Below are 20,423 nucleotides of genomic sequence, written 5' to 3' on the forward strand. Positions count from 1 at the left end.
AGAACTAACAGCGCCATTATGGGGAAAAAAACTGGTATGGGTGAGGGCGTGGAGTAACAGAACAAGATGAAGTTGGAGTCAGCAGTCTCAAGATAAAGAATAAATATTTTAGAAGTTCCAAGAAAGAGCCAGGCAGAATTGAGGAAGGCCTGGAAAATGCACCACGTTATGTTTATCAGCAGCCAAGGAAAGAGGATTCATTGGCTTGAGCAGCTACTCTGTCCCGGGCTGATTCTTGGCCTTTTCTTGGCTTATTTATTCCTCTTGCAGTTTTGTCGAGGGCATCATTGCCTGTATTTTAACCAATGGAGAAATGTGAATTCAGACAATGCACATGAGTCTCAAGGATGCCTATTTGTGGACCTGGTATTTAAACTGGCCTTACCTTGGGGCAGGCCTCCTGGTCTTCCCTATACATAGAAGTGGCTTCCGGAGGATGAATAGCAGGACCTAGCACTCTCAGGAAGCAATGAAGGGTCCAGCCTTGCTTTGTCCAGGAGTTCCGAAGGAGGCAACATGTTTGGGGAAGAAATGGCTACTAGTTGACATTATTAGTCACAGCCTAAAAATGACAGTGACCTCATAAAAATATTGCAAGTCCTCTAAGATCAGTGAGAAAAGTGGAGTGTTGGAGCAGAAGCTCTGAGACAGCAACTGTTTCCAGGAAAGGAATCTGTAGTGTTCAGCACAGGAGTTAAGAAAAGGCCTGACTCGGTTTCATGTCTCCACGTCCATTCCTTAGGGAATGGACTTCTTGTTCCTGCTCCTGTTCCCCTGCTGGAGAGTGATGGAAAAGTGCTGTGAAGCCAATGGCACAGATACACATAACAGTGAGAGTTGGGAAAGGGGTAGGCTGATATAAACTGGGATAGGCAGTTAACAATATCCATGTCATTTCTCATGGTTCTGTGAGTCAGGGATTCAGAAGGGCACAGCAGGCATGGCCTGTCTGCTCCATATGGTGCTGGTAGGGTTGAACCTCCCAGGATGATCTCTGCAGCTGTGGCACCTCAGCAAGGCTGGCTCCCTGGCAAGGGGCTTCTAAGCTGGCTTAGCTGAGTGGCATACCTGGGGCCTTGGTTGAAGCGGTCAGTGGGATCCTGGAGTCCCTACACAGCCCTCTCCATCTGGCCTCTGCCTGTGTCCCTCCAGGCAGACTCTTCAACAGGGCACACAGTGGCTCCTGGCGCCCACAGGCACAAAACCAGAAGCTGCCAGGTCTGCTGAGGGCTTAGGCCCAGGAAAAGCCAGCATTGGTCAAAGTTAGTCAGGGACTCGGCTTAGACTCAGGAGGAGAGGACATAAGCTTCCTCTTCTGTGAGGGGTGACAGGTGTGTGCAGGTGAGAGAGGCCTGTGGGGAAATGTCTTTAAAGATCAGCTGCTCTCATTACCTTACTCATCTAACAAATGGGCAAAAACATTTGACCCCTAAATCCCATCTTGTAGCCCATGAATGACCTAGAGTCTGGGATTTTACATTCTCTGGCTTGGTATTTAAGCCAGGACCTACCTGGGACAACATGGAGACTCTTACACATTAGGGATCACCTCTGTGCCAGGAATGCTATTTCCCCAATCTTCACAGCAACCTTTTGAAGTCCATGAGATGCTCCCCATTCTGGAGGTTCTTGGGGCTCAGGAAAGTTGTTTGACTTCCTAAGATTGTGGTGATGGTGAGGGGAAGATCTGAAACACCTCTGGCCCAAGCTTAAGATATGTTGGATGAATGGGTCCCCGATCTTTGCAGTTCTCACAGAATGCAGGGTCATGCATTCTGGGCATGGCACAGCTTTCCAGGTACAACGGCCTTATCATGAGGGCATCTGGCTTCCTTAGCTATATTTCATACAATGCATTGTACTTGCAATTGGAAAGACCCAGCCAGTGGCCTGGGTGGTCTTAGCAGTCAGAGAGTTGCTGATGGATGCATTCTGCAAAAATCCACTGCAGCAACATCTGATGAAGTGACACAGAGTGGATGGTGGCCTTTCCTGCTGCCTCTTACAGGCCTGGAAGCTCCGTGGATAAGCCTCAGTTTTAGATGAACTCCCTGAGTCATCACATCACCATATGGGGAAGAACCTCTGCTCTTTGCTTATTCTATGACAGTAATTGGACAAATGAAGTATGCAAATGAGAATTCCATTTGGAACGAGTTACATTTTGTATATCCAGGTCACAATAAGTAATTTAGGAAAAGTCTAATTCTCCCTCACTGTCTCTCAAATATGCAAATGAAATGTAGTGCATTTTCTCCAGTATTTTCTGCAGATGCCAAATCAGCAGCTATTAAAGTTGGATAATTACAGTAATTAATTTCTGAAAGGGAGTGGGGGAAACCTCACAACAACAAATAGAATAGTAAATCAAATGAGAAATGAGACCACACAAGAAAATGCTGAAACAAAATGGACTGCAGGCCTCCACAGGTTTTGGTGTAGGAAATGGAGCGGAGAGTTTCAGTAGATGGCAGTGTTACCAGCAAGATGGAAAGTGTGATTCCTGTCATATTCCTTTAGGTCAGCTTGGTGGTTCCTAATACTTCCTACACCCATACCTCCTTTACATTATTCGCTTGCTCTCTCTCCCCTATGGATGAGAAATTGATGGCTTTCCAAGGTGCACATGTCATCTTGGAGGCCGTGACTTAAACTTATGGGTGTTCTCTTTTAGTTTATTTCCAGTGGTGGCTATGTTACATTTGTTCTGTGGTTCTTTTGTTCTGGAGGTTCTTTTCCCCTCCAAAATGATAGCTCTATGAGCTGCTTTTGGAAACAGATATTCCAGCTGTTTTTCTGCTTCTGGCTTCATCATCAATATTAGAAATTGGGTGGCCAGATTTTTACTATGCACAATGCAAAAACGGAGTCCAGCTCAGTTCTCTTGGAGCTGAGTTGGCTCCAGAAAAAATTAACTAATTGGGAATAAAGATAATTTCCCTTTCTAGCAGGCTTAGCAGCTATGAGGGTCTGTCATAAGAGATGTGGTCATGGGCTAGAACTCTGACCAGTACTGGAAGGACTTTCCAGTCCCAAATGCCATTCCACTTCCTTGAGGTCTACGGCATCTAATCAGGTCTTAACTGAGGGTGTTTGCTGTGCACCAGACAATCACAATGCAGAGAGTGGAAAGCCAGGTCTAGTTTAGCAGACTGTGTAGCTGCCCATGTGGTATGTTTGCTTTTGTGAATAATTACAGAACATCTACTATGTGCCTCTGGGGATTCAGAGACAAATGTCACAGGACCTGTAATCGGGGTTGAGGATGGGAGGCAGGGAAGTGTAGAAGACAGTAAAACAACATCCTGATGGCTATAACAGAGGTTTGCCCACAGGGCCTTGGGACACAGGAGAGGGAAAGACTCGGAGAGGTGGAACACCAGAGCTAGGCTTTAAAGGAAAGGGATGTTTATGCCAGATCAGGTAGAAGAGGGAGGGAAGAGAAGCTCAGACACAGAAAGAAGCACAAAGATGCCTATTTGGGGACTGTGAATAGTTAAGCTGGGCTAGAATAGAACACATGGATGAAAAGGCTAAAATAGAACACATTAATGGAACATATGGATCAGTGGGGCTAGAAAGGTCACTTGAAGTCACATTGTGGAGGACGTTGAATGCCGAGCTAAGAGAATTGAACTTTATTGCATTGCCATTCATCGACATCACTGTCAATGTCATCATTGTCATTATCACTATGTTTACTGAACACTTACTATAGAGGGCAGACTTCAGGCTCTGAAAACAGTAGATTCTGGTCAAGTCTCAGTTGGGTCACCAAGCAGTCACAGAGCCGTGGGGAAATTATTTAACTTCTTTGATTCTTAGCTTCCTTTGTGTAGTGTGGGGATAATGACATCTTCTCTGAAATATTATTATGAGGATTACATGAAGCAATGCGTGGAGCTTAGCATGGTGAGCAGAACACGCACAGGGACACAGGAAGGAAGCACTTGCTAAGTGGTGCAGCTACTATCATGAGTTGCTAAAAGCTTTACAAGCATTTTATCATTTAATCATTATAATAACCATGCAAAGTGGATATCAGTAGACCCATTTTGCAGATAAAGAGTTGAAACTTGCAGGAATTAAGCGATAGAATCAACATTGCTGCAATAGTGAGTGTACATGCCTGACATGAGGACTGGACCTCCTGCCACCCAACAAGTTGCCTTTCTCATAGGGAAGTGGGAGGTTATGGAAAGGCAATGGCACAGTCAGGCCAGGGCATTAGAGAGTATTATCATCCTCAGTCTGCATCTCGAGTCATTTTTGGGTGAATTCCAGAGATCTAAAGGCTACGGTGAAGACACTGCTGCCATGGAAGCCTCCAGAATAGCCTGGCAAGACACAGAGAAGATTGGGTTCAGGGCTGCATGTATCTATCAACTCATTTATGCCTAAATTTAGAAAGGGTGCCATTTTCTGGAATTAGTCTTTATTTCAAACACTGAACTAATTGTATGAGTTTCAAATAACTAAAATATTGACAACATTAATAGCCCTGGATAGCATTGCATAAGGGCAGGCTATTTGAAAAGAGCCATTTCCACCAACAAGGAAATTGGTAAAGTAGGACTCTTGCTTTGTTAAACTATAACACATTAGACATTCCAAATACATTCAAAATCTGTTTCCTATGCTCTTTCCCACTCAGCCCCTTACGCAAAGTATTTCTATTGTTCCTCAGTGGGAAATCTCAAATTCTGGTCAAAATCTAGGTGACTTCTCACAGTACTCTCTATAAATAGAGCAAATATGGCCAGGTATGGTGGCTCATGCCTGTAATTTCAGCACTTTGGGAGACCAAGGCAGGAGGATTGTTTGAAACCAGGAGTTTGAAACCAGCCTAGACAACATAGCAAACTCCATCTCTACAAAAAAGTTAAAAAAAAATTATCAGTCATGGTGGTGTGATCTGTAATCCCAGCTACTTGGGAGGGTGAAACAGGAGGATTGCTTGAGCCCAAGAGGTTGATGCTGCAGTGAGCCATGATCGTGCCATTGAACTCCAGCCTGGGTGACAGAGTGAGACCTTGTCTCAAAAATAAAATAAAATAAAATAAAAAAGCAAACAGATGTAATCTCACATAGAGAAGAAAGGATGAAAAGCAAGCTGCCATGGATGTGGAATGATTGTGTAAGTTAAAGTCAGATGGAGTCAGCCCTGGCCTAATTATCAGATGACCTTGATAATGTTCCTTTTCCATGACATACATAGGCTACTTTGTTTCTCTGTATCTCAATTTCAACTACTCAGATTTGGCCTGGATCACAGAGATCACAGACTCAACATCTTGGGTCCAGAGAGGTAATGAACATGCATAAGTGAAACCAGGTGAAAGCAGTAGTCAGGGGTGGAGAGTGTGGCCAAAGGAGAGCACTTGCTCTGTCTAAAGGTGTCTACATTTAATTAAGGGGACATGAAACAGAAACAGAAGCCCACCCAAATGAAGCCCACCAAATGAAACACTTCTCTAGGCCATCAACTTATGACCCATATGAGATACTAAATTCCAGCTTTTTATAATCAGTGCATGATGCAGTATCAAAATCATGAGCCTTGGAGTAAGGCTTGTGTTGGCATGTCAGAGCTGCTACCCACTAGCTATGTGGCCTGAGGAGATTGATGGAACCCTTTTAAGTCTTAGTGTTCTCATCTGCAAAATGGGTGTGATGATATTTTCCCATTGAGAAGAGTGGAAGAGAATATAGTTGTAAAGTCCTTAGTACAGTTCCTGCCCTGTGTATGTGTGCATCAGAGGCTGGCTCCCCATGCCTGCTCCCTTCCCTTCTAGCTCTGACAGTCTGTGTTCTAGGTCATGGTGTATAAAATTCTGAAACTATTAAGTAGAAGATAATACATTTTAGGTATATTTCCGACTGACATTACACTATTGGTAAATGAGTAACAGGAAGTTGATATTGAACTGTATGTTAATGTATCTGCCGATGAATCAGAAGACTCGGTACTTTCTCTGGCTGGTTCTGCACTTTATCAGTGATCTACATGAAGCTGAATGTGGCTGGCTTAAGGCAGGGGAGTTAGTCATCAGATGTCAAAATGGGGAGGAGAAGAGTCCCTACCAGCTTGGGCGAGGGATCAGAATCCATGGGATAAAAATTCAGCAGTGACAATGAGGCCTGTGCCATGTCTGAATGCATGTCTACACTGGGTGGGGAAGGACAGAAGAGTGTAAGTCCTAGCAGTTTCAGGGCAAGGTCAGTAATAGTCCCAAGTGAAGTGAGGACATGATATAACGAATTTCACCTTCTGGGGGTGGGTGAGCTTAGCGTCCAGCTGGGTGGGCAGGCTCTGAGCTGGGGCACAGACATGTCCACTTCCAGGACCCCCAGAAAGTCAGGACCAAGCTGGGAGGTCCTGGGCAGGCAGGCTCTCTACAGATGGGGACCTTCTAGATCAACAAGCAACAGGTCCTTACTTCCATGCTGGGGACCACATTGGAGACTGTTGTACCAAGGCCTGGAGTGGGCAGGATACTGATTTGGGTTAGGCTGGGCCTAGGACCAGAGCTTAGAATGGGGCCAAAAAATGGAGGGTAGTCCTGTCATCTGGAGCATCTGGTGGAGGCTGCTTCAGAGACTTGGGGGCTTCTCGGATCAGCTGCAGCAGAAGTGGGTGAATCTCCAGGCAGTTCTCAAGAGGAAAGGCAGCACTCGGTCTCCAGGCTTCCCAGCCCTCCAGGACTCCGTGCACAGTGTTTGCCTTGCTCCTTGTGCTGGCGTGGGGCAGGGTATGGCCAGCAGCACAGCGAGCCCCTTTGCAGGACACCCAAGGGCCCGAATGTTGCAACTCTGCCTAATGACCCCCCAACCCTTTGAAAGGCTGTGCTTACTCTCACCTGCCCCGCCTTCACATGTGCTGTTTCTTTTCTCTGAAAGCCCATTTTCCTCACCTGCTTAGCTCTCTGTTCATTATCCTTCAACACTTCATTGGCACATCACTATTTCTGACTCTCTGTCAGCCCTCTGGATTAGGTGTGCCTATTGTGTTTTAGAGTAGCCTGTGCTTACTAGGCGGCTATTCTAAGGCAGAGAATAGCCTAGTAAGGCAGAGATGGCCACTAGGGAAAACAAGGTGAAGAGTCATGGGTCGAGCAGCAGCTCACGGTGTTGTGGGGGTGGGAGAGAAGAAGAGAGAGAGAGAGAAAGAACTAGCCATAGTGTGGAATTTATCATGATTGAAGTATAGACACAGTGCTGGCTGGAAAAGTCAGAAAAAGTTTCTTGGGTGACGGGACTCATGAATTGTCTCTTGAGTAGTAAGCAGGAGCTCAGCAAAGGGATGGGATTGGAAAGGACATTCCCAACTTCAGGCATTAGTGGAAAAGGGCATGGTGTTTAGCAGAAGCTGAGACTGTCACTATGGCTGCAGTACAGAGGGGACAAAAGTGGAGGATAGGAAGAAAAATGGGAAAGAGAGAAATATGCTGTAGATGTGAGATCCTGGACTTCTGTTTACAGGACGCATTGCCCATCATCTGCATGTAATTTGGAAAAGAAACAACAAGTTTGGAGCAGGCACCCACCCACTCACTTGGTTACAGATCTGCCTAATTATGTTGAGGAAGCCAGGCCCTTTACACGTGGATTCTGCTAGCTCCTTGGGGGTTGGAATCTCTTACACCTAAACCACGATCATAAACTCCCAAGCCTACCAGGCCATATGGGTACCATGAAGCAGCATATCAGGTTGAGGGACCATGGCAAAATGGAAAGTTCATGCTCATATAAAGAGAGACCTAATTCTAAGTACACAGTGGTAAAAGCAATAACTTGTCAAGTAAAGCACATCTGTAGGCCCCATTTATTGCTGTCATTTACAGTCTTTGATAACTTAAAGAGCTGAAGTCACTTAAAGTCTATCATCTCTCTTCAAAATCATCAAGAAAAGAACATTTTGACCAAATTGGAACAAGTGATTAATCCAAGTTTGAGTAGCTCAGTAAAGTCTCTAGTGCTTTTTGGAGTGTCTGGGGCAGCAGGCACTTGGCCTCTCTGGTGGTTTTTATTTCTGTGTGAGGATGACATGGTTCATGTGCAGAAGATGCACATATCTTGGAATGCTGAACCCAACACCCATGCCTCTTTAGAGGGACCCAGCCCTCACTGGGCTTTGGGGACCATATTAATCTGCACCAAGAGAGAAAGTGGAGAACAGAGAGAGCGATACATAAGATTGAACATCCACAGCCGGACCGCGTGTACTTAAAGGCTAGACCGTTAAGTGGAGAATGCAGAAAATTTCTTAAGGCTGCCCCGCAAATCACCCTGTGCTAATTTGCCTTGCGGGCCCAGCCCGCTGGCCAACCTGGTGACCCTGCACTCTTACCATTGAGTCCTAATTGCACTTCCATCCCCTCTCCTGCATTGGAAGTAATATACGTTAGGAAAATCAATCCATTTGTAGGGGAAGAAACCACACTGGTTTCCTGCTACTGCTCATATTTTCACTAAAACCCCGTTTTACTGGAACCAACATTAAAAAAACAGCGCATTTTATTCAAAACAAGGCAATATTGGTATTGACAGAGCTGCAGTGATAATGAGGACGATCAATTTTCCCTCCTCCATTATGGGGTATTGAGCAATTTTGGAGTAAACTTGCGGCATACTTAGACAAGATCAGCATTTCTCCCTTTTGAAAACTTTCTGGTTTTCTTTTCTGCATATTTAGATTTTAAGTATTCCTGCTATGGTGGGGGAAAAGAAGCAAAGCCAAAACAAACCAGAACAAACCCAGAAGTCCCCAAAGCAATAAGTGAAGTGCTGGTAATAAAAACTGGAGATCATAGACATTTCTTTTTAATCCTTTTGAATAATACATTGTGATGTTATTTTTGCCTTTTGGTTCATACAGACTGCATCTCAACTCTCACCCTAAATTGAAATAATGCAGTTACCAAATAAAATAATCTGAGTTTTGGGACATGAGATATTCAAGGCAAGAGGGTGGATGTTACTTTTCTGTTTTGAGAAGAGAAGCAGGAGCTGGGCTTGGTTGGACAAAGGAAGAGAGAGTTGGAGTCTCAGAAAAAAGACCTGGGGAAGGGAATCAAGGACTTTGGGTGGATTTCCATGGGGAAGAGTCAAAGTGATGGAATAGTTTATAACGAATTAGCTTTGGCATTTCTGCTTTTGGTTTCTGGTCCTTGCTGGGCTACACATGTCCATCTGCCAGTTCAGGCTGGCTGTGCAGACACCACATTCTGGGGAAGGGGACCCTGTCTTCCAGGCAAGACTGCTCCTCCACATCAGTGACATCATGTGCTCAGGAAAATAGCAATGCTGGCAAATGGTCACATTTCAGAATGGCAAAGTCCAACTTGGGAAGGATGTCCCCCTGGAAAGTCAATCTAATGTAGTTTTATCCCTCTTCCCCCAGTGCTCACCTTTTAAACCAGAAATGTTGTTGAAGATGCCTTAGAGATAGGGGTTTCCCTGAATGCCATCAGTGTGAGGCAGGAGCTACAGGGCCCATGTGTTTGGAAGGCGGGTAGGAGGCTGTGAAAGGGGCCTGGGCGAGCCATCCAGTTTTTAAAACAATCTAGAAATTGTTGATGAACAGTGTAAATATTTTTCTTCATACATTTTAATCCTTGAACCACGTGTGCTACAAAACTGTGTTAGCTACATATGGAAGAACACTATCTTATTTATATCTGTCACTTAGTGCTAGAAACATACTCTTGACCATCTTTGGACAGGCAACCCCTCAAGTGACTGCCCATGTGGAGAGGAGATGATGGAATGAGGTGACTCTGAGCTTGAGGTTCGGGATCATTCAGGTTCTAGCCTTACCATGTGCCCCTGGCAATTTCCCTCTCTGGGCTCAGCTTCCCCATATGTAAAATGGATATGATAATAGTGCCTCCCTCATAGGCTTCTCACAGTGATTGCGTAATCCATACGTGTCAAAATGCTTACAAAAGGGCCTGCTGCAGCTTAAATACCCAGGAAATATCTCATCCCAGGATAAAATTTGGCCCTTACAGTAGATGCCAGGCCTGGAGTCCCTTCTAACTTCAAGAGCCTTGTGAAATATGTGAGAGGCTGCAGGGACCACCCCACCCGCTGTGCTCAGATGTGGTAAATTCTCTGCTGGAGCACGTCTCACACTGTGCTGGGACAATGTGTCTGCCCACCTGTCTCACCTTTAATCTGTGAATCCCTTGAAAGCAGGGACAGTGTCTTATTCATCTTTAAATGCCTAGAGCTTTACCCAGAAGATGGTGCTGAGAGCCGCTTCATTCTTGTTTGAGAAAGAAGAGGAAGAGTGGAAGCAGGGAGGACTCAGAAAGCTCTTACTGGGGGGTGTAACAGGTGGTCTGTGATGTGAAGAGACCAGACCCCGGTCCTCCTTAGAGAGAGATTATTCAAGTAGTGCATTCCCAGCTTCTCCTGGCTTCACTTTGGTGAATTAGACCTCATTTACATGGTCATTGATCTCCTTTCTTGAAACTACAAACTGCGGCACAGGCGTAAAATGTGGAAAGAATGCTGGTGCCTCAGGTCGGGTTCCCTCAGAGTGGAGCCTGAGACAGGGGTCCAGGTATATGGGATTGTCGAGGGAAGGACTCAGGAGAGAAGGAGAGTGAGGGAGGCCGGGCGGGGAAGGAGCTGAAGGAGGATGCACTCACAGCAAAAGTCTTGTCTCAGCCGGAGCTCTTGGGGTTCTGAGGCTTGAATTGCATAACACAGTCCCAAGGGCACTGGCCTCATTGGCTCTAGGCTGGAGTATGTATGTGTGTGCACACAGGTATGTATGGTGCATGTGCATGTGTGTGCAGACGCATGTGCGTGTGTATGTAGGTAGTGGGCATGTAAGTGTGTTTGTAAGTGTATTTGAGTGGGTAGGGCTCCATTGCCCCTGAGCAGAGCAGCTCCTACCTAGCGGAGGGCAGTTCTGCAGAGAAGGGGAAGCCATGACAGGTACTCCTCTCACTTGGAGAAGGAGGTCTGCATGGGGCACAGTAGCATCCACTGGGACAGGAAAATTCCATTAAGATCTAACCTGCATCCTGATACAACATTCTTATCCAGCAACAAAAGAGAATGTGGACAGTCCTAAGAGTTTCTGTAAAGGAACATCCCACCCAGTCCAAACCATTTATCCAGCCTGGGAAGGATAATTCCAAGGATTTATCTTTTTACAATGAAAGAATGATTGCAAAAGCAATGTGTGGTATTGGGGTCAAATAATTACCGAGCCCACTCTGTGCACTCTTTTCTATTTGCTTCAAGGGACATAAGCGAGGGAAGTGGCTGGAAACCTAGTTCAGGGTAAGGTAAGAGCACAGCTGTTTGTGTGGCAGCATGTGCTTAGGACTGAGGGACAGGCACAGGATGATGGGAGGGTGAGGGGAGGGAGATGGCACTCAGGGGATGAGAGTGGCTTCAGCAAAGGCTTTTCCCCAGACACTTTAGCTGGCCTGCAGACTTTGAGTGTGGTTCGAAATGTCTGTGGTGGGGTCTGTGTCTGTCAAGACAGAGTGTGTATGTTTGGTAGGTGGTACTTCTTTTAGGCTTGTACTTCCAGGCAGATTCCACCTTTTACTCCGGGGATGCAAACTCCAATACAGGAACTGTTAGGGGAGGGAAGCCTGCCGGGGGGATGTGGGACCCCTGGAGGGTACAGCTCCCACCCAGCACCAGCCACATCCCCCTGCAGAGGTGCAAGCCAGCTTGGTCAGATCCTCCCATCTTTTGAGAGAGACAAGTCTGGATTTTTATGTGACATCTTCAGACTTTTCAATGCTAACAATTAATTCAGAAACTGCTTAAACATTCTGTGGGTCAAACACAGCACGTCTAAGGGGCAGACCCAGCCTCCTGCCTGCTGGTGTGTGGCCTCCATCTTTAGCCATTGACCTCTCCCCACACTGACCTGGGCAGATTGTGTCCTGCCAGAGGCTGCCTCCCAGTCTTGCCCCTGCAGGTGAGGAGGCCACTGGAAGAACCCTGAGACAGGCATGGGTGCAGTGCGGGTGGGGTAAGGTGGGCGCAGTCTCCTTGTTCCACAACTCACCCCAGCCCAAGTTGGAGCCTATCAAAGCTGCCCACAAGATGTTCTGCCCTGGAGGGCTCACAGCTTGCTTTGGTCACCTCTTAGCTTTCCGAGGAGATCCAGTGCTCCCTGGCCAGTCACATCCAGTCCCTGGTGAAGTCGGAGAAGAACCGCCAGGTCATGTGTGAGGCGGGCATGCTCGGAACCCTTATGGCCTCCTGCCACAGGGCCCTGGCCACCAGCGGCAGCCCCCTCCACTCACGCCTCATCAGGATCTTTGAGAAGCTCGCTTCCCAGGCCATTGAACCGGATGTGCTAAGGTACCACATGCTGCATTTTCAACGCTGCCAAGCTGGGCAGCCATGTCTTTTGCAGGGCAGGGGTTGCACAACAGGCAGTGGAGAGACTGCAGGGACAGATGCAGGGCATGGCTCTGTCCCAGCATTCAAGGCTGGAAATCCATGGATGAGCCTTCGGTCTGTGCCAGGCAGTGTGCAGGTGCCCACAAAGCAGACATAGCCACCTCTCATGGAGCATGTGGGGGCTGGAGGGGGCTCTGAGGAAGTGGAGATGCATTGTGAGGCCTGTGGAGTTCACTAGACAAAGAGAGGAGGGAACCGGGCCTGGAAGGCTTTGCCAGGAGGGGTGGGGCTGGGAGGGCCTGACTGTGCCCTGTAGGGAGTTGGGCAGTAAGCATGTAGGGACTGCAGACATGGAGGGGAATGGGGCAGAAGCCCCCTGGATCCTGCAGGGGGCTTTCCTGCTGTCATCCTCTCCATGAAGCCACATTCCTGGAGAGCTGTGGCAGGGAGAGGAAGTGCAAAGGTGCACAGGGTGGGAGGGAGGGAGCAGACGTGGAAGACAAGAGAACAGAGGGAAGGGAAGCTGCTGGGGAGGGCAGGAGTTTCCTACGCCACCTGGAGTGCCGTGCCGAGGGCCATGCACAGGGCAGGGGGCCCTGCTCCTTATACACAGGAGCAAGTGTAGAGGGCACACAGACAGCCTTTCCAGCCAGCAGACATGGCACCCAGGGGCGGGCACGATGGCTGCCAGAGGAGGCTGCTGGTTATAGTGCTGCATGGGAAATTCTGTCAGAAATTTATAAGCAATTACAACAAATTCATTTTGTGACATTATTTTTTGTTATGACATCCATCTTGAGGCTCCTAAACTTACCAGCTGTCTGGTCTGGTCTGTCTGGAAGGGCAGAGACGTGTCTCCACACTGCTTTCAGAAAGGGTATTCCAGCGGGGCTGGGAGGTCAGGGAGCTCCGGGCATCTAGGACAGTGGTCAGGATAAAGTTGGAGAACACTGTTGCCCATAAAATGTCTTCATTTGGTCCTCTTGTGTGTTATGTTCAGACAGTTTCTAGGTCTTGGAATTCCCTCACCTCTTTCGGCCACAACGAAACTCCTTGATTCATCTCATGCACACAGAGGCAACCCTGGGTGCTCAGGTGAGGACAGAGGCAAGAATAGGGCAGGTTAATGGGAATTAAAAGATGATATGCATTCCTGCTGAGGGGGATCCTTTACAACAGGTGGGAAAGCAAACAGGTTTAAACATGGTTTTGTCTGCAGCTCAATGGAGCAACTGAGGAAAAAGCAAAGAAAATTCCTGGTCTCTGGAGAAAGACCATATCAGGATGGAGAAAGATGACCCCCCCACCCAGACATATAAGACAGATGACCCCTTTGGGTTCCAGATCATGGAAGCAGAGACAGAGTTTCCTTCATGACACAGCAGTACCTGGCGCTGCACTAGGCAGAGGTGTGCAGGGAAGGCTTCTGTACAGCTCTCAGCTCAAGGGCATGTCAGAGCCTTGGAGGCCCAAGATGCAGGTGGTACCCCTGTGTCAGGCTTAATACCTATGGAATGCTGGCCCAGGGGACCAGCTTAGAGAAAAGAAAGTCGTGGACAACTTGAATGTAAGATCACGTAAGACCTTAAGGTAACAGGCAGGTCCAGTGGAGAAGCAAGGGTGCAAGATCAGGCTTGGGGCTGACAGCCATGGTGGGAGCCTGGAGCTTTCAAGGAGAGGCTGCTGTGAAGGAAAGTGTGGGCCTGGTGAGCAGACACAAAGCTCCAGTGAGTAACTCCAGTGGGGCAAGCCAGAGACAGAGATGGCAGCAGTAGAATGTGCTATGCTGGAAAAGGGATGTGTGCTGGAATGAAAGAGAAAAGTTTCTAGAAGGAGCAGGTTAGCAACACCGTTCCTTGTTATCGGACTCAGCAAGGGGGCAGGGGAGCCGCCCTCACTGGTGCTTAGGAAGTACCTGATGCCTCTGTAGAACTCTCTTTCTAGGCTGTGGCAGATACTTTGGGGTTATTGTCAGAAGCGGGGCAGAAATGCTTTGAGCAGAGACACATCTCTTCTCCTGCTTGCTGCCCTAGGGTCACAGACTACACAGGGCTTGGCTGAGGGGCCCTGGCAAGCCGCCCCAGATGCTGGCCTGCACCCTGGAGTCACCCAGGCCCTGCAGCCCTTGGGGAAATCCCAGGATTCAACTACTGCCCTTCAGACGGCGCTGAGCCTCATCTCCATGACTTCCCCACGCAACCTGCAGCCTCAGAGGGCAGCCCTGGCCCCATCGTTTGTGGAATTTGACATGTCCGTGGAAGGTTATGGGTATGACAGGCTTTTACATATTTAAAATGCACTTTATTAATTTTGCAGTGCCTCTAATGAATTATAATATTGATTACAAACTTGTAGTTCCCATTGAATCTCACCACTCAGCAGAGGAAAATGTCTGGGTCATGGACACCTGCCTACTCAGTGGCCTCCCAGGGGCTGTGTCCCCAGCTATGGAGGGCAAAGACCCTCTTTCCCCTGGTGTGGCTGCATTCTGGAACACCCTCGCATCCTGCCTCCAGTGCAGTTCCTTCACTTTGGCATCCTACCAGCACCAGCTGCAGTCCGTCCTTGAGACCTTATGGTCTAAGGAGGGTTACAGCGCTGGCAGGAGGGTAAAGCGGGAAGATGTCATGGCCCAGGCTAGCTGTGTCAGTGCAAGAGGTTGGCTTGCAGTCCAGTGATCTGAGACAATTTTCTGTTTCCAGCTGTTTGTTTATTCCGACCCTGTCTACAGTTATGGGAACCAGCACTGAGTACTCTGTCTCTGGAGGAACTGGGACAGGTAGGTGTTTTTCCCAGGTGGTTTAGCTCTCCATCCCTTCCCAAGTATGAGTCTTCAGATAGCCTTGATTGCAGATTTTTACTTGGTGTTTCAGGAAAGTGTGAGCTGCACTATACATGGTGGCTTACAGCTGTAATACCTGTAATTTGGGAGGCCAAGGCAGGAGGATTGTTTGAGGCCAGGAGTTCCAGGCTGCAGTGAACTATGATTGAACCACTGCACTCCAACTGGGCTGCAGTGTAAGACCCAGTTTCAAAAAGAGAAAAGCAAACATGAGTCTTGCCTTTGGTCCTGAGTATCTGCAGATGAGTTGTTCTTCAACTTTGCTCCTCTTTTAGAGCAAGGTGTTCAGTTCATTGTGCCTCCCAGGGGTCCAGCCCATAGCTAGGGACTCAATTGATATTGATGGACTGAGCCTGGGTTTGGCTCATTTTGCTGGTGACTGATGTAGGCTGAGATGGACACATTACCCACCTTAGATCCCTCTCTAGAGAGAAATATGAGTTGGGCTGATAGCCATCAGGAACAGACCAATCTTTGGCAAGTGGCTCCTGTGCACAGCACTGCACTCAGCTGAAAAACCACTGGGTGGAACAGTGCACGTGCCTGATGCTGCCAGAGTCACACACTCTGTTAGGAGAATTGGGTTTGGGGTTTCTATGGGATCATGGGTGCTGGGGAGCCATTGCCTTCATAACCTTTTTCCACGTGAGTTGGCACCAAGTCTGAGGATACAGCAGCTGGTCCTGCCTGTTCCATGAGGACAATGGATCTGTCTGTATCGCCAACCCTGTTATGGGATGGGAGGGCACATGGCATTCTTAAACTGGTGCCCTTTCCTATCCAAGGTTCAGCTGAGCTAGGCCAAGGTCCTCTGCCCCACAGAGCACACTGCCTGGCTGTAGATCAGCTGATCAAGGGCCCACATGTGATGGACCTCAGGGAGATCGAGGTCTTCTCTGCTCCTTTGGCAAGGCAGCATGTCATAATGGGGAGGAGACAACTGGTGATTAGGCAAGGCACCCAGTAGGTGCTGCATCCAGGCTAAATCAGCAGCACAGTGAATCTGAACATACTTGCTCAGCAGGGCAGAACAAAGCCTGAGGGCATGCCTGTGTTCCCACCCAGGTGCCACCAGACCATTCCCTCCTCCTGGAGGCCTGACCTTCTCCTGTTGGTTCCTGATCAGCCGGCATGGAGCTGCCACTGAGAGCCACCCACTGCGCTTCCTGACACTGGTGCGCCACCTGGCCAGGACCGAGCAGCCCTTTGTTTGCTTCTCTGTCAGTCTCTGCCCAGACGACCTCTCCTTGGTTGTTTCTACAGAAGAGAAGGAGTTTCAGCCTCTGGGTAAGGTGCTGGGATCCAAAGCCAGTTTCATCCACATGTCAGGGAAATGGGGCTAAGTCAGAAGCTCTCAACACAGGTGTGGTTAGAAACCTGGTGACCTTCTGTTTCTCCTCATCCTTTGAAATTGCTCCCTTGGATTCCACACCTGGTGAAAGGTCTACAATATTTGTTGTGGTTCACTGTGGCCTGGGCTCTAGGCTTGTAAGTGTCAGGCAGATGAGTCCCCAGCCCTTGGCACAGCTTCAGAGATGATGCTCAGTGGCTTTCCAGAAACTTCGCCTGGCAGAACAGTCACAATGGGACCCAGGGCTTTGCCTCGCTGGGACACATGCTGCATCCTCTCCTGTGTGAGGTTTGTGAAGAACACACACAATTTAGCTGGAGCCAAAGCAGCTACAGACACTCCCACATATGCTTAACCCCAAACCCAGAAGGCTGGCCTGTGCTTAGCATGGTGCCCAGGGCCACCCCTCCTTCGGCAGTGCTAGAGGCCAGCCCTGGCTCTGCCTTTAGAGCCCAGCATTGTCCTCCAGGCCCATTTGCCTGAGATGGTCAAGTCCAGTGGATTCTGGCCACTTGTTCTTCTCCTGTGTCCTGGGAGTGTCACTGTTTCATAAGGAAAAACAGTGGGAGGTCCTATGAAACAGTGGGAGTGGCTGATGCCCTTGTACACAGCACAACTGCCTATCCAACTCTCTGGGACTCGGCCTGCAATGGAGTCTCTGTGGAGGTAGTCTACCTTGGGGTAGACCTGAAGCGTAGTTTCTGGGTTTGAATCTTGGCTGTATGACCTTGGGCAAGTCACCCAACCTCTCTGTGCCTCAGGATGGTAAATTGGGTATGTGTGAGCGCCTACCTCACAGGGCTGTGACATGAGTTGATATTTGTAACATGCTTAAAACTGGCACAAAGGAAGAGCTCAAGGAATGATTGCTGCTGCCGTTGTCATTTTTCATGAGAGGAGGGGCTAGGGCTCCATGGTACAAGGCCCACAGTGGTTGACGTCTCTCTGTGTCCTCCCCATTCTCCTGGGTTCCTGCAGCGTAGCACTACACATGAGACTCAGTGTTAATGCTGTCTTCCAGATGTCATGGAACCTGAGGATGACTCTGAGCCTTCTGCAGGACGCCAGCTTCAGGTCAGGTGTGGCCAGCTCCTGGCTTGTGGTCAGTGGCATCACTTGGCTGTGGTTGTCACCAAGGAAATGAAAAGACATTGTACAGTCTCCACCTGTCTGGATGGACAGGTCATTGGCTCCGCCAAGGTGAGATGGCTCCTCCAAGCTGCACTTGCCCCGTAACCGTACTGCCTGCTGCTACCCTGAAGTGACCTTGGTTTCATTCTATGTTTTTTGTTGTTGTTGCTTTTGTTTGTTTATTACTGGTAGGGCTGGCATCTAATGAAATCCTGCTTACTGTTCAGGAAACTTGAGTGAGCTCAGACATGAGAAGGACATCTTTAGAAAATGCACTGAAGGTCACACAACCAGGACAGAAGGCAAGATGTGCATCCAGATCTCTAAGAATAGTCATGTTCATGAAAATAGAAAACTCCAGAATGAACAAAGCAAAGCTTCTCATTTTAAGGGGCAAATTCCTCAGGGAGGTCTGGGCAGGCTTTTCCAAGAAGCTCCCAGGTGAGGCCAATGCAGCTCATCTTTGTACCACACAGAGGAGCAGGGCACTAGAGTGTGCAGACACCAACACATGTCGCCAGATTTAGAGAAAAAACCATGAGGAAGGTAATGGAATGCAGATGTATAGCTGAAGGAAGCATCTCATGGCTGTCATTTAGAGACACTCCAGATACAAGAGGAAGCTGGGAAAAGGTGGAGCTGGCAGGAGCCAGCAGCCATTGTCAGAGAGGAGAGAGCCCAGAAGACCACAGAGGGCAGGTACAGTTGGATTTTCACACAGGTTCCAGGGAGAGCATACCAATCTGGCTGCATTTTAGAATCACCTGCAAAGGCTTTTTAAAGTTCTCTTGCACAGGCTGCACCCAGAATAATTACATCAGAATCTCTGTGGGTCAGGTAATTTGACAATTTACTAATGTTTATAAAATTTTCTAGGTGATTCTAATATGCAACCAGAATGGAGAACCTTACATACACAGGGTTTCTTGATTCCCGCTAAATGCCATAGTGTTCCTCCCCCAACCCTGTCCAGTTGTGACCACCAATAACATCTCCAGACATTGCCAAATATCCCCTGGGAGTCAAAGTTGTTCCAGGTTAAGAGTCATTAGGTGAGAACAAATTCTTACTCCCAAGTTATGTGGGACCCATATAGGTGAATTTGATACCATCTTCTGGTAAAGTTCTGTTATCAGAAAAAGGCAGTGGTGACCAGAAAGATTTTTTTTTTTTTTTGAGATGGAATTTCGCTCTTGTCACTCAGGCTGGAGTGCAATGGTGTGATCTCGGCTCTCTGCAACCTCCGCCTCCCAAGTTCAAGCAATTCTCCTGTCTCAGCCTCCTGACTAGCTGGGATTACAAGCGCCCACCACCATGCCCACTAAATTTTGTATTTTTACTAGAGACGAGGTTTCACCGTGCTGGTCTCAAACTCCTGACTTCAGGCCCTCCCAGAGTTCTGGGATTATAGGCATGAGCCACCATGCCTGGCCAAACAGAAAGATTTTGATAGGGACATTGAAAAAACAGATCCTTCAAAACATAGTTGGCCTTTACTCCAATTATTAACAATATCAGTCCTCCTTCTTTCCCTTTCTGTCTTTCTTCTTTTCCTCATTAAATATTTATTGAGCACCTATTATATGTTAGCTAATATTTTAGGTGCTAAGAATTGTTTATGCCTATAAGCTAAAGACCTCCAGGAACATACATATAGTATAAAATAAAAATTAGATTTAAACTGACTGTAGTGACAGATTCCCTACCCCATGGGGTAGTAAGGAGTTAGGAGTGGTTTGTTTCAGAAACTGTGCTTATTTTAGGTGATTTTTAAGAGGGTTTAAAGAAGTGGAGGTCCATCTGTTCTGAATTGGGTGCTGTCAGAAAGAGGTGCAATTTGGTGACTGTGAATATTAATAACTTTTATCCAGAAGGTAGAGACATGGAAAAGGGCTGGACTTGTCATTAGAGAGGAAGCAGAAGTCCCTCACGTTAGTTGGGATGGGATGTGTGGTGTCTTTTGTGGTTGGAATGTCTTTGTTTTTATCTGTTTAGGCTTGAATACTGAGTTCACTTGTTCTTGTCTTCTTTCGCAGAACCTGTTGATATTTTGGTGAAATACCTCATATACCTTGAGGCATGTCTTATTGATGTTTGTACCTTTCTTGAACTTGGCACAGGGGCTGACACACAGTGAGCATGCAATAAACACTTGATGAACTGAATTGAATGTGCAGCCACAGGAGGAACATGACTGGCTGGTAGTGTGGTTGGGTGAAGTGGTACAGGCATTAACATCCTCTCTGAGGGACCTGCTAAACGTAGGGCCATCAGCAGGGAGGCCAGGAGTGGTGTGTTGCTATATGGAGTGGCCAAAGCCAAGACTGACAGAGTCCTCTTTCCAAAATAATCTCAACAAGTTGAGTCAGGACCAGCAAGTGAAACTCAATCAGGATAAACATAAAGGACTGTGTTTTGATGCTGACATCTGTTGGGCAAGAGTAAGATGTGAAAAATCTAGCTTAGTCTGACTAGTTTAACAGCCCTTCTCAAAATGCTGAGCCTTTGTTTTTATTGCCAAAGGAAACTTAGATAAATTTGGAACGATATAGAGCGTTTTAACAGCTTGAATTGGGCAAAATGATTTGGGAACGATCTGAGACATTAGACATTTATTAGTCAACCTGAACAGGGCAGTGTGCATACACTGGGAATTTGGGAAGAGAGGGGCAAGGTGGGTTGGAGGGGTGGGTGGTGCTTCCGTGTGGGAGA

At 47.7% G+C, this 20,423-nt stretch overlaps 1 protein-coding gene across 15 annotated transcripts in view; it reads left to right on the plus strand.

Moving 5' to 3' along the window:
- Positions 1-20,423, plus strand: part of LOC105486657 (WDFY family member 4) — a 295,688-nt gene that overhangs the window by 77,539 nt on the left and 197,726 nt on the right. For all 15 annotated transcript variants that reach the window (XM_071069969.1, XM_071069968.1, XM_011749639.3 and 12 more), the window contains 6 exons: positions 12,131-12,345; positions 13,388-13,482; positions 14,421-14,655; positions 15,090-15,166; positions 16,295-16,516; positions 17,602-17,780. In XM_071069969.1, the coding sequence (XP_070926070.1) occupies positions 12,131-12,345; positions 13,388-13,482; positions 14,421-14,655; positions 15,090-15,166; positions 16,295-16,516; positions 17,602-17,780 (1,023 nt within the window). The remainder of the gene's footprint in view (positions 1-12,130; positions 12,346-13,387; positions 13,483-14,420; positions 14,656-15,089; positions 15,167-16,294; positions 16,517-17,601; positions 17,781-20,423) is intronic.

The sequence above is a fragment of the Macaca nemestrina genome, chromosome 9 (assembly GCF_043159975.1).
Source record: "Macaca nemestrina isolate mMacNem1 chromosome 9, mMacNem.hap1, whole genome shotgun sequence".
In the NCBI taxonomy this organism is placed as follows: domain Eukaryota; kingdom Metazoa; phylum Chordata; class Mammalia; order Primates; family Cercopithecidae; genus Macaca; species Macaca nemestrina.